The sequence below is a fragment of the Spodoptera frugiperda genome, chromosome 6, assembly GCF_023101765.2.
Source record: "Spodoptera frugiperda isolate SF20-4 chromosome 6, AGI-APGP_CSIRO_Sfru_2.0, whole genome shotgun sequence".
NCBI classification, from domain to species: domain Eukaryota; kingdom Metazoa; phylum Arthropoda; class Insecta; order Lepidoptera; family Noctuidae; genus Spodoptera; species Spodoptera frugiperda.
The window spans coordinates 12,065,807-12,079,504 of record NC_064217.1 but is presented as its reverse complement, the minus strand read 5'-3'; the positions used below and the strand labels follow the sequence as shown (position 1 = coordinate 12,079,504).

Here is a 13,698-nt window from a genome sequence, read left to right as displayed (position 1 = left end):
ATGCGTACGATGCGGGCCTTTACCTTTAAAATGTAAATAAAACACGAAAATATCAATGAAATTATATTTAATTTAAAACAAAATACTGGCAAAAATATTTTCATAATATGACGTAATGCAACAATACTTTGAACTTTTTGTACATGAATGTACACTTGGAATGTCACTGTCACAATCGGCCGCTACATAATTTTATAAATAAAAGTAAATGCTTAGTAAATGTATAATAATATCTCAAAGCATGTATAAAGTATAGTACAGTATGATTATATCCATTCATAAAACTAAAAATTGCACTTTAAGACATATGATTTAAGCTTCGTATTCACTCAGCAACAACAAGTACAATGTTGCTAGTTGATGTGCAACATGACGCGCGGCATGTTGTTTGTTTCGATGCAACATACTATTGTCGCATGTACACGTGATGCGCAATGAAATGCTAGTGGATACAAGCTTTAGCTATCATACTTTCTTTTATCATTACATCATTTCTATCGCTCTTATTAATTCTATATAGGGTGACTGGTAATTAGTGAACGATATTTAAACACGTGATTGCACTCATGATTACAAACAACTTTCCCAAATAAACTTTTTTGTATACTCATTAGTTTTATTTTTATCACAATAACAAAACAACAAAACGCGCGCTTGCTTTCGCATGATCAGCTGTTAGCAGCGACGCGCCCGCGTTATCGGAAGACTAGTAGATATTTTGGAACTCTACGCGGGCGTGCTAATGAAATTTCGTTGTTTGAGTACAATCACGTGTTTAAATATCCTTCAATAATTACCAGTTACCTTATATAAATATATCTAATTAAAACAGGAACAAAATATATAATAAAACGATCTCACTGGAAACTAACAGACTAAAAGCATGCCAGTAGACTTGATTACACAATAATTCTATGCTATAACTATAATATAAACACTTCGGAACAAATAATAATAATTTTCTTAACAAATAATAATTTCTTAAAAACAAAGTATACAAGTTTATAAATAATGAAATGCTATGATTCTTCTTAATTTTTTCGGTAAATTTCCGCCTGTTAATGTCCGTCTGTTAGATTATTTTAAAACATTAGAAGTATAACAGCCGCACTCAAAAACATTTAATGGTTACTTAAACTATTTCTTAGTAATGATTTTGTTTCGGAAAAAAATGCTAAAGACTAGGTTAAGTAACTTAAATGACTATCAGTACGGCGGTATGTGGCATTTCAGTATTCATGAAAAAAAAAAATTAACATACTTACAATTGGTTACATCTACTTTAGAATTACACGTACATTTATTGTGATGGAAAATGTTATGGCGTTTGCAATAAAAACCTTACGATAGTATGAACAATACGTATTTGTATTGACGCATTTGTATAAGGCATTTAACTTTACTTATACATCTTATAGTAGTTATGATGTTCCCACACTACTGCTGTTAACAACCGCTAAGAATGGGGTAGATTTTAAATTCCGTCCTGTAGAATGTATTAACATTAGTTTGTACATACACACTCAGGAGTGTGGCAACACCCTTAAAACTGCATAAAAATTGGAAATTATATCGTTACTTACAATAAGTAACATTATAATTTACACCTCGCTTATCCTATGAATATACAAGTATTATATAACCAGTGCCGGCGTAGGGGCAAATCTCATATCTAACTCAGTGGACAGTAAGAGGCAGTTGGTTTGATACAAAATCGAATATGTGTACATATTAATACACAGGAGTGTGGCAACACCCTTAAAACTGCATAGAAATTGGAAATTATATCGTTACTTACAATAAGTAACATTATAATTTACACCTCGCTTTTCCTATGAATATACAAGTATCATATAACTATGTATTATAATATAAAATTGCACTACTTATATATACACATTTAATACAAGAAATGCAAATAGCACTGTTGTAATATCATTAGAACGGGACTTAAAATGGGATATTTATCATGTTTATTAGTCTAATGATATTACTAGTGACCATATCAGTTTAAAAACTTATAGCACTGTTATAACTTCACAAAAATAATGTGAAAAACGCTAGAAATGTATCAGTAATTAAGTCTGAGGGCTTAGTACGAGTTTGTTTTATATATTAAACGAGATCAAAACGTTACCGAGTTCAACGCTCTGATTGGCCAGCTCCAATAAACCAACCAATCAGAGAGTTATACGCGGTAACGTTTCGATTCTTTGTAACGTCAAACAAACTCATACCAGGCCCTCTGATTACTAAGAGTGGGTGTTTAACCGAGTTCAAAAAAAGGAGGAGGTTCTCAAATCTACTATATTTTTTTAAGTTGGAGGTAATGTTTGTGCGTTGGGACTTGTTTATTCTCTCAAGCGATACAACCGGGGTTATATTAAGTATGTTACTAAACTTAGGACCGAAAACATATTCAATCTTTAATTGAAAATGCGTTCAAACAAGCAAACAAACTGTTCAGCTTTATATATAAGTATAGATTTGGCTTTATAGTTTTGGTACTATTACTGCGGAGTACTTTTTTCATATATTTAGCTAAGTTCGCGGAAATCTATTACATATTATGATTGCGTAAATATTCTATTATGTACACATATTTCCTGCGTGATAACGTTGGGAATTTTATATAGATAAACATACTATGCCGAATTTAATCGAGTAATACATATTATGATACTAGCTGCTCGACTCCTATTAGTCTTAGTATGATATTTTTGGTTTATAACCTTCCGCGATGAATGCACAATCCAACACAAAAATAATTATTCAAATCAGACCAGTAGTTCCGGAGATTAGCGCGTTCAAACAAACTTTATATATTAAAAATATAATTAATAAAAAAATTTCAAGCAACAGACGTATGTAAGTACATAATATATATTAGTTTAGAATGATAATTTAGCAGTCTTCGGTGTGAAAGAGACCTTTAAAACACTTGACTAAGTATATCAATATCATGTACAACTTTTTACCTTATTCTTATACTAGTAAAATTCATTTTTGTATAGCGTTATACAGGGCAGTTACGACCTACGCCTCTGGGTTTCTCTTCATGAGCTCGAGGTCGGCTTCCACCATGTCTTTCACTAGCTGGTCGAAGCTCACTCGAGGCGTCCAACCTAACTTCGCTTTGGCTTTCGATGGATCACCCAAAAGCAGGTCCTGGAAGGAAAATATTTAAGTTTCAATAACTATAGTAAAATATCTTCTCCTTTAACTGACGTACTCAGAGACTTTTCTTTAAACGTTGCCCCCACACTAGGATTTTCTTCTGTGTCGTGGGTGCGTTTACAAACATACAAGTTCACATACACATGACACCCAGACCCGAAACAACAATTTGTGGATCACACAAAGAGTTGCTCCGTGCGGGAATCGAACCCACTACCCGTTGCGCGGCAGCCAGTTGCCCAGCCACCGTACCAACCGTGCAGTCGTACTCAGAGACATTTTTTAAACATTGCCCACCCTAGGATTTTCTCCTGTGTCGTGGGTGCGTTTACAAACATACAACTTCACATACACATAACATCCAGACCCGAAACAACAATTTGTGGATCACACAAAGAGTTGCTCCGTGCGGGAATCGAACCCGCCAGTTGCCAGTCACCGCGCCAACCGTGCAGTCATTACTTAAGTTACATTTGATGATTACTTAAAGTATTCCTTAGTAACGAATTTGTTCCAAAAACAATTAATTGTTTCTGAGTACGGCAGTAAAACCTATCTTGTGTATGTTTGTTACTCAATCACGTCAAAATGGCTTAAGGGATCAGGATGAAATTTGTAACAGGAGTAGGTATATAGTCTAGAATAATACATAGCCTCCTTTTAATATATATGCTGAATGTAGCATGTTGGTAATAAATAATCCTGCTATCGAAAGTGGGTGCATTGTCCTATACAATTTTAAAGTGTTTTAGTGTTTTATCAGCCACTAGAACCGGCAACTAGTTTTATTATAAAATTATCAGTTAATTGAAGTGGCCGTTTTATCACAAACTTTATTAAACTTACCGTAGTTTGCAGTAAAACAAGAAATAAAACACATTCTTAAAATACATTCTTAGTGGAATGGTAATTTGGTAAAAAAATTGTGAGGCTGAAGTTTTCTTACATTTTTGTATTTATTTTTAAGTATTATTTTTACATTCAAACTAGACTACACCAGTCACCTTTAAAAACTAAATCACCTTCACTTTCATAGGAATAAAAACAACATTCATATTGTTGATGTATGTCATAATATCCACAAAGACTCACCACTTCAGTAGGCCTGAAGTACTTGGGGTTGATCTTGACCAGCAGTTGGTCGGTGTGCGCGTCGTGGCCGGTCTCTGCCTCGCCGGCGCCGCGCCACGCGACGTCCCGGCCCACGCACTTGAAGGCGCGCTCCACGAACTCCCGCACGCTGTGCGCCTCGCCCGTCGCCACCACGAAGTCCTCCGGCTCCTTCTGCTGCAGCATCAGCCACATAGCCTAGAATTTTTTTAATATTTTTTTTATAACGTCACGCCTTTAATCCCCGAAGGCGTAGGCAGAGGTGCACATTATGGCACATAATGCCAATGTACACCCACATTTCACAATGTATGTTGTAAGTCCCATGTAATAGGTGGTGAGCCTATTGCCGTATACCGGGCACATTTCCAGACTCCGTGCTACCACAGAGAAATTGTTTAAAACCGAAAAAAAACCAGTAATACTTCGCCCGACCCGGGAATCGAACCCGAGACCCCTTGCCCGGCAGTCACACTTGCGACCACTCAGCCAACGAGGCAGTCATAGCCTAGAAATACCATAGTTTTCTTTATAACCCCACACTAATTTGATCTCCTGTGTCGTAGATGCTGATTTGTAAACACAAACACATTATCTATAAAGAGACTAACTGTCTAACCAAACTGTCGGCCCTACCTAATCCGGGTTTGGCAATCTGATTTGCTGTACTTACTACTTATCTAAATGAATTCCGAATTCTATTATAGCTTATTTTACACACCATACCAAAACAATCTAAAATCTAATCACATATCTATTCAAAAGAATCCTCGATAAAACATTTTATTTCATAAATGAGTATCTTAATCTTAAAGATTCATAACATTCTTAATATTATATAAATTGAGCAACGCTTGACACTCATGTATTAAATAGTGACATTCCTAATTGATTCTATTAAATTTTTTGAGACTCAATAATTTCGTATGCTAATATTAGCGAACTGTCTGTGAAGCTGATAAAATAATTAACCACCTGTAATTACAATTCATGCAAATAAATAAACGTCATTTCATATTAACCTGTGTTTAAATAGATATATGAAAAGACTTACTTCAATATAATCTTTGGCGTGTCCCCAATCTCTCTTGCTGTCCAGGTTACCAAGTTCCAGATACTCCATCAGCCCCAGGGTGATCTTGGCGACTCCTCGCGTGATCTTCCTGGTCACGAAGTTCTCACCTCTCCTTGGACTTTCGTGGTTGAAGAGCAGACCATTACATGCGAACATGCCGTACGCTTCTCTGTAGTTTACCACTATCCAATAACCGTATAGCTTCGCGCATGCTAGAAGAAATAAGATTTTTTATTTATAAAGTGGAAAAACCATGCGTGTTTCGGCTCCAAAACTGCTGAACCGATTTGAAAAATTGTTTCATCATTAATTGTAAAGTTTACTTTTCAGGGAGTAACCGTCTGTTCTGTATTTCAATTTCACAGAATCGGGACTGAAAACAGGTGAAGCCACAAACGGAAAATTAATTATTCATATACATTGATGGAATGTGCCTACAGGTAACGGAGGTACACCAGCAGAAAACTAGGGGATAGTTAAATTAACATTGATATTGCATTATTACATTATTAACCGACTCCACAAACTTTGTTTAGCCTTAGAAATATTGTTAAAAGGATTAGCGACATCGGTTTAGCTATTCTCGAGATTTGGGCTGAGCAACATATTAAGCGATTCATTTCAAAAATGTATAAAGGTTATTGTTATGTTATGCCTTTTCCTAGTAAATTGGAAGTAACATGAAGCTCGGTGGTTCCAATGTCACAATTACGTTAATAGTTCCATTGTCATTGGACGCGCGGTTGTTTACACCGAGCACCGGGTACAATTCTACACTCCGTACTTACACAACATCATATTTTTCGAGGGAATGGAGGGCAGAATAGAACAACAGTTATACAACGCCATCTACTTATATGATTATGACGGCCGTCTAATAGAGAATGACCCTTTTGTGAAATTATGTGATTTAAGTTTAATGGATAGTCTGATAAATAAGGATATGAAAATACATAAGAGACGAAAAGAAAAGGAAGAAGGCCGAAAAATTAGAAAATGAAAGAAAGAAAGAAAGAAAGAGTTTAAGTGAAAAAGCTTAACTAGAATCGCACCATAACACGGACATACATAATCATAATTCGATAGCATCAAATATAAAATTATTTAAAGTAAAATTGATAACATCAATTTAATCTTCTTTATTAATATCCGTAACAGTCAAATGATGTAGACTGAATATTATAATCGTTCAGATTCACCGATAGTGCAAAACGTACGCTACTATTATCTGCCCACTTAATAATATTACTATAAACCTAATTAGGTGGTGTAAGGCGGAACATTGATAAAATAATTATTGGTACTTTACTTATTAATTCATGTATTCAAGTCAGTTACAAAAATAATTAATTACCTACTTTCGATTATATCATAGAGTAGATAAGTAATTTTTATTTTAAGTCCGTTATGTGGATTATTTTTAAATATGGGACACGTATTTTTTATTGACTTACAGAAACAAATACTTTCGAAGATATATCGATTTGAAATATCGCGTGACGTCACTTCTAGGTACTTTTTATACGTAGCAATGACGTATTTGCCCTCACTGGGAAACTTTGATTCGTTTTATCTAAGTATTGTTATCTTATATGACAAAATCCGTGTCTAATATTTTTTCATTGCCTAATTGATGGACTAAATATAATAGATTTATAATTTTCATACCGCGTCATCATCCCTATTGGGTAACACTATTTCTCGACGTTTGTACGTTACAAATAAGATTAAGATGAAGAACAATACAATCATATTTTTTTTTTTTTATAGAACACGTTTTATATTTAAACGGCGTTACAATTGCTTTGCCGGCATTTTGGGTTTTAGGAATTTAAGGGTTGTTGGGAAATCGGGGATTGGGAATATTGGGAAGGGGGTAATTGGGCCTCTGGTAATATATAAACAAACAATTACAAAACACTTACCATAAGGCGATCTGGGATAGAACGGAGTCTTTTCAGTTTGGGGTACTTCGACGACCTTTCCATATAATTCTGAGGTAGACGCCTGGTATATCCTGGTTTCCTTGGCCAGGCCAGCCGCCCTCACCGCCTCCAACAACCTCAGAGTGCCGAGGGCATCCACCTGTGCCGTGTACTCACTGAGCTCGAAGGAAACTTTGACATGGGACTGCGCTCCCAGGTTATAAATCTCTCTGGGACGTATCTGTAGGAGATTAGGAAATTTTCAATGGTACATAATAATACATATAACAACAATAGATTATCACAGCTAGATTATTTTTAAATGTTTGGCTGACACGTAGTTTTTATAGATTACATGCCACAAATACTTTCGATTTTTCTGTACAGTTTCTATAGGAAGGGCAATTAAACACACCTGAGTTACAAATGCGTTGCCGAACTTTTAAGCATATGCATAGTATGATTTTAGGTCTCAGCACACATATGGGATCGGAAAGGGATCGTAACCGTAACGCCTTTTGCCTCGCTGTCAACCAGGCGTCAACCTACCGTATGCACGAAACGAAAGCGTATCAGCAGCGCCTGTACGTCAACTATGCTATTGGCTAGGCGACACCGCGCTGGTATGCCTCGCCGCCGGCTGACCTGGTTGGCACCAGATCAGTTTGAATCCAAACGTTAAGTGTAGCGCACGGTTATGTCTTGGTTTACAATACGTGAGTTGGCTATCATAGCCATAGCACTTGATGAAGAGGAAAAAGAAAATAGCAAGAAAAAAATTACAAAAGACTTACCATAAGGAAATCTGGGATAGAAAGGAGTCTTTTCAGTTTGGGGTACTTCGACGACCTTTCCATATAATTCTGAGGTAGACCTGTATATCCTGGTCGGCCAGGCCACCGCCCTCACCGCCTCCAACAACCTCAGAGTGCCGAGGGCATCCACCTGCGCCGTGTACTCACTGAGCTCGAAGGAGCCTTTGACATGGGACTGCGCTCCCAGTTATAAATCTCTCTGGGACGTATCTGTAAGAGTTAGGAAATGTTCAATGGTACATAATAATATAACAATAATAGTCATATTATCACGGCTCGAAATGGCTGATACGGTGACGTATTCCTTATAGGAAGGGCAACGATCCCATATTGTGCTGAGACCTTTTTTTTGAAAGGTCGGAGGTTCGTTTTCATTCGGAAATACTGCATGTGATAGTTCATTTTACAATTGAATTCTGTGAAGCAGGGGCAAAAGAATGTGACAGTGAAGATGTTCATCACGGTAAAATTGTCGAGAATTTCAGAAAAGAAAATCCCAATAATATTTTACCTAACTCAGGGATGCGATTTGAGATCTGTATCTTTTGTATAAGTTTTGTATTTCGATGAGATTCTTTCGGTTTACTGTAATTAGGTTCATGACGTTACAAGGTTCCACCACAATCGTCAACATGTAGTGCACTTAACGATTACTAACTAATCTTTACTGCACATTATAAACTGGCTATCTAGAACATCTTAATGACAATACCTTGTTTCTTGCTTGTGGAAATGTTTGACTGAAGATAAAATTCGTTTGCCCAAAGATTTGTGCACTAGTATTTTACAAAAATGTATTGTAGCATTGAATATGAAACAATTTGTGTCATCACAGTAACGTACCTACAGCTAATTTCATTATTTTATCGAATGTTTGTAAAACCTAACTTCATCCGGTTAGTTCTCCATAGGCTAGACAGAGCTTAATGTACGTATTCTAATCTAAAGTAATCCGTAATATTACGGAAAAATCTGAAATTGAAAAACTTCAAAATTTTATCATTATGTGAGAAATGCTAAGGGCCATGCTAAGTGGCGTCACTATGGTTATATGTTGTGTGTACTATGGTTGTATGTTTGACATATCTTTTTAATAAATCGTTTTGAATCCAATTTTTTTCATTTAAGATCAGTTTGTGAAATGATCAAAAACAGAGATCGATCCAAAGATTGGTTTAAAATCGGTTAGATAATAATTTCGGTCGTTAGGCTACCTGGCAGTAGGCAGTTCGACCTGGCGGTACAATGAATATGCATGCCTTCAGTTCGTGTATGGAGGCGTTATGCAACGGTATTTATCAACCAATCGCCATGCAATTAGGCCTATTGTGTTTTGACCTTGTTTCAAATTGTTCTGAAACATTTTCTGATGTAAAATGTATCTCTATTAGTTGAAATAGGGTTGACGCTACTCAATATTACATGCAAATTTACTTATAAAATAAGTTTTAAATTACTATCAATAAAATATAGTAAACTGCCGCGTCGGTTTTAACTATTTTACTAGAAAAATTGCATATTTTTTTCTAATTAAACGGAATCTTTCAAATCTGTTTGTATTTCCCAGTGGGAGTCTGAAAATTATTCTCAAAATCGTGCTAACTAAGTACGTATTATTATACTCCTCTGAGATCCCATTCAAATGGGAGAACCACGGCAACTTCAGCACGAATGGGACGGCTCGACCAGAGTGATACCACGGCCTTACAGAAAATCGACATAAAACAACCCTTGTATTGAGATTTACCTGTGTGAGTGTTGACGATTGAAACCTATCTAAAGGATTATTTTTGTCTTTGTTTTTTGTTCTATGTCATTCGTCAACAAATTGTCACTCAGTTTTACTAATTGAATATATGTACTTATGAAAAGTAAGATATTTCCGTGTATCGTTCCCCAATAATCAACTCCTCTCCAACTCAAACAGTGAGTAATATTACTAGAGACCGAACCCTACTAAAATAGTTCATTATAAGAATCAATTTAATGTACAACTTACTTTAGTAATAATACTGATGAGACAGGTGGTGTCAGTGAGGTCTCCGTAGTGCAGGTGCATGCGGCCGCCGGTGTGGCACGCCGGCTTGCCGTACAGGTGCTGGATCCGGCCCGTGTTGAACGACGACGACCGCCGGAGGATGCCGTGCACCTCATAACCCTTCTCTATTAAAAACTCCGCTAGGTACGAACCATCCTGCAAACAAAAATGGTATATTATTATTAGTAGGATTACGTGAACTGCTGAACATAAGTGTTTTTATTAAAGATTCTATCTAGGTGACCCGGCAAACTACGTACCACCACAAGCATTTTTTTTACCCTTCCCTGGACTTCCATAAACAATTTATTGGTCCAGACGTTCTCGAGTTTTAGCGAGACTAACGTACACCAATAGATTTTTGTATATAGAGTCCTTAATAAAACGCTCCTTAAGAAGTGTTTCATAAAACCTCACAAATTCTACTTTAACCACATAGGATAGAAAGTGTCTGAATGTTCTGGGGATAACTATTGCTGCCCTTCTCTTGGTATTTGGTCGCTGGTCGCCGTTATAGGGTATTATATATTAGTATAGTGTGAATAGTATGAATTAGAACATCTAGGTAGTTATCGAGCATTGACATCTCGCGAGGCGACACAGGCGTGAAGTTACCTTCTGTTACGATTGTTATGAAACACAACACGATATGACTGACTGTGAATACGTTGGCTCAGCCCTAACGCACAATTTGTAAACTATTCGTGTCACATGAATAAGGAACGCATGCATGTTTATAGCAAAATACACTCTGTGAGTACAAAATATCGTGCTTGTATCAAACAAGCACAAATAAATATTATTATTTTTTTAAATAGGAAGTTGATTAAACTTTACCTATACCTATTTGGTCTGTCTTGTTTTAGAAATCTAGAAGGCTAACATATGGGAAAAATACATAAAGTAAATTCGGGAAAACCCATTCCCGGAACCATAAACTTCAAACGATAATTATAATCGATTAGATATTAATTTTATGACATCATGTCATATGTACGAAATGTATGGGGAATTATCGCATATAATTTCATTTCATTTAGCTACATTTATTTATTCATTTGACCACGTCATTGGTAGAGATCGCAAGCTCGACCGCCAAGTTAAGGATCTCGATTTTGATATGCGTCATTTCTTTAAAACTATATTAACTATAGCAGTACAAGTGTGGGAGTGCCATGTTTCGGCACGAACGGGCCGGCTCGACCGGAGTGATACCATGGCTTACTGAAAACCGACGTGAAACAACGCTGGCGTTGTGTGAGTGAGGTTACCGGAGGCACAATTCCCCCCTTCCCCGGCGTTTCATAAAAAAAAGTATGGAGTATAGAATAGTATCCAGATAAAGGCAATAGACTCCCTATAATATGGGACATTTAACTGACGTAAATCATCTGCCCCTTTAGTGAATAAGAGGCGTGATGTTATCTCCACTTATCACTTCGCGGAAAAGGCGCGATGTTTTGGTGGTAACTATTTATATCGCGCTCTGCTTAAAATATGACGGATATACTTTGAAATAGGATATAGGAAAGTCAGATAACACAATCAAATATTTGTTATCTAAAAAAAGGTCCACATAAAAGGTAAACCATGCCATGGGCCATGTAGGAGTGTATTTAGTTATCTACTAATTAGAATATAATCATTCCATTAAGGCAATCCATTTCAATAAAAAATTACCCATCCAATTAAACACTGTGATTAAATGTTTTACAAAAATTTATAGGTAACTAGCGGACCCGACAGACGTTGTCCTGTCAAATATAAAAATTAATTAAAAAAACACTGTCCAGCGAACAAAATTGTGAATCTAAACGATTCTCAGATCCCCTTGAACACACACAAAAAATTTCATCAAAATCGGTCCAGTCATTTAAGAGAAGTTCAGTGACATACACACTTACAGAAGAATTATATATATAAAGATATGTTTTCTTAATATTAGTTAACGTTTTTATATAGATGTGTATGATTTCAACACATTTCTCTTTGTTTTTAGTAATCTTAGTATCACCATAATCACCATTAATTGGTTATTTCTTCCTTAACACTGTTGTTGTTCTGTTCAATTGCCTCATGAGTTTTAACTCGAAAACAGCTGAACTGATTTGGCTTGTTTTGGTCTTGAATTATTTGTAGAAGTCCAGGGGAGGTTTAAAAGATGAAGTTTTTTTACAGGCAGTATGAAGTTTGCCACATTCACTAGTGATAAACTTATAAGGATTATTAAATCATACAATATTTTTAATATAAATTGATAGTAACAATAAATTGTATAATTCTCTGAATCATTCATCAGATAACATATTTAACATGTAAGTGTTATCAGTTTTCAGAACAGGATCTGGGCACACAACAGGATCACCAACAGGTGTTGAATAGTTAACTTGGCTCATGTTCGACCTTGGTAAATGTACTGCCTTATGCACCGACTGTGGTGCATAAGGCACTAAATTGGTTAAATATTTGCTATTAATTATTTATGGTTCGGTCTTAATAAATATGCTGCACATTTATTTTTAATTAATATGTCCTCCAATGAAAGTTCTTTCAAATAATGTTTTTTTTTTTATATTACAGTAATTTCAATATAAGTATTATTTTTTAGTTATATATTTAATCATTGACTAAGTACCTCAATAATATAAAATAAATAAGTAGATTAATGTAATTTATTAATTATTTTGTTGGCAATAACTGTCAATAATTAATTACCTAGTATTAAAGTTTAAACAGCTGGTATAACGTATGCCAAAATAAATTTCGGTTTTTAAAAACAACAAAATCTCTTTGGATGTAATAAAACTGTACCATGAAAAAATTAACCATAAAATTACTATTTATAAGGAGTAACGTGGCGAGTAATGGTCTCACGCATGAAAACATAAATTTCAGATAAAGTAAACAGTCACATACCTGGCCAGTAATACCGGTAATCAACGCCACCTTCTTGTTGTTATTCGCCACACTTGAACCTTCGCCCGACATTCTCTTTGATTATATTTCAGTAATTTGCCGAATGTATATACACAGGACGGACACGTCCGTTCTCGACGAGCCGGCAAGCAACGCTGTCTGGAAAATGATAAGCTTATCACAACAAGAACTTATTACAGTAAAAATTTACGTGTCGGCGTTAGCATTTATTATGTTACTGCCTGACATACGAAATAATCGACGTATATAGTATAAAATAGTTGCAGTTGTACCTTTATATAAATAGGAATGTGTAATAAAACGTTGCAAAATTGCAAAACAAAAATAATAATCGGTAAATCAATTACAATTTTCTAATACAAATAAATGACGTTTGACTTGACATTGACAGCTGACAACTTGAAATTTATCCATGTACATTGACATTACAACGCGGCTGCCATTATAAAAATATGTTTTTTGTTGTATTTTCTATAATTTATGATTGGATTGACGGAAAATTAGAAACTATATTTTTACTCTCTAATTTGATGTCTAATAATTAAGTATTACCTTATGATAAATCAATTCTCGCGAGACAAACATATTCACACAAAGCATTTGTCAAGCATTTGTGATTTT

At 35.5% G+C, this 13,698-nt stretch overlaps 1 protein-coding gene across 1 annotated transcript; it reads right to left on the bottom strand.

The window, feature by feature from the left end:
- Positions 1–1,058: 1,058 nt before the first annotated feature.
- Positions 1,059–13,512, bottom strand: LOC118267642 (GDP-mannose 4,6 dehydratase). The gene is made up of 8 exons (XM_050694044.1): positions 13,350–13,512; positions 13,057–13,215; positions 10,102–10,296; positions 7,288–7,528; positions 5,342–5,574; positions 4,270–4,485; positions 1,823–3,168; positions 1,059–1,607 (listed from the first exon to the last, which is right to left on the bottom strand). Exons 2-7 carry the CDS (start codon positions 13,126–13,128, stop codon positions 3,037–3,039), a joined length of 1,089 nt encoding a protein of 362 aa, XP_050550001.1. The 5' UTR covers positions 13,129–13,215; positions 13,350–13,512; the 3' UTR covers positions 1,059–1,607; positions 1,823–3,036.
- Between the last annotated feature and the right edge of the window lie 186 nt (positions 13,513–13,698).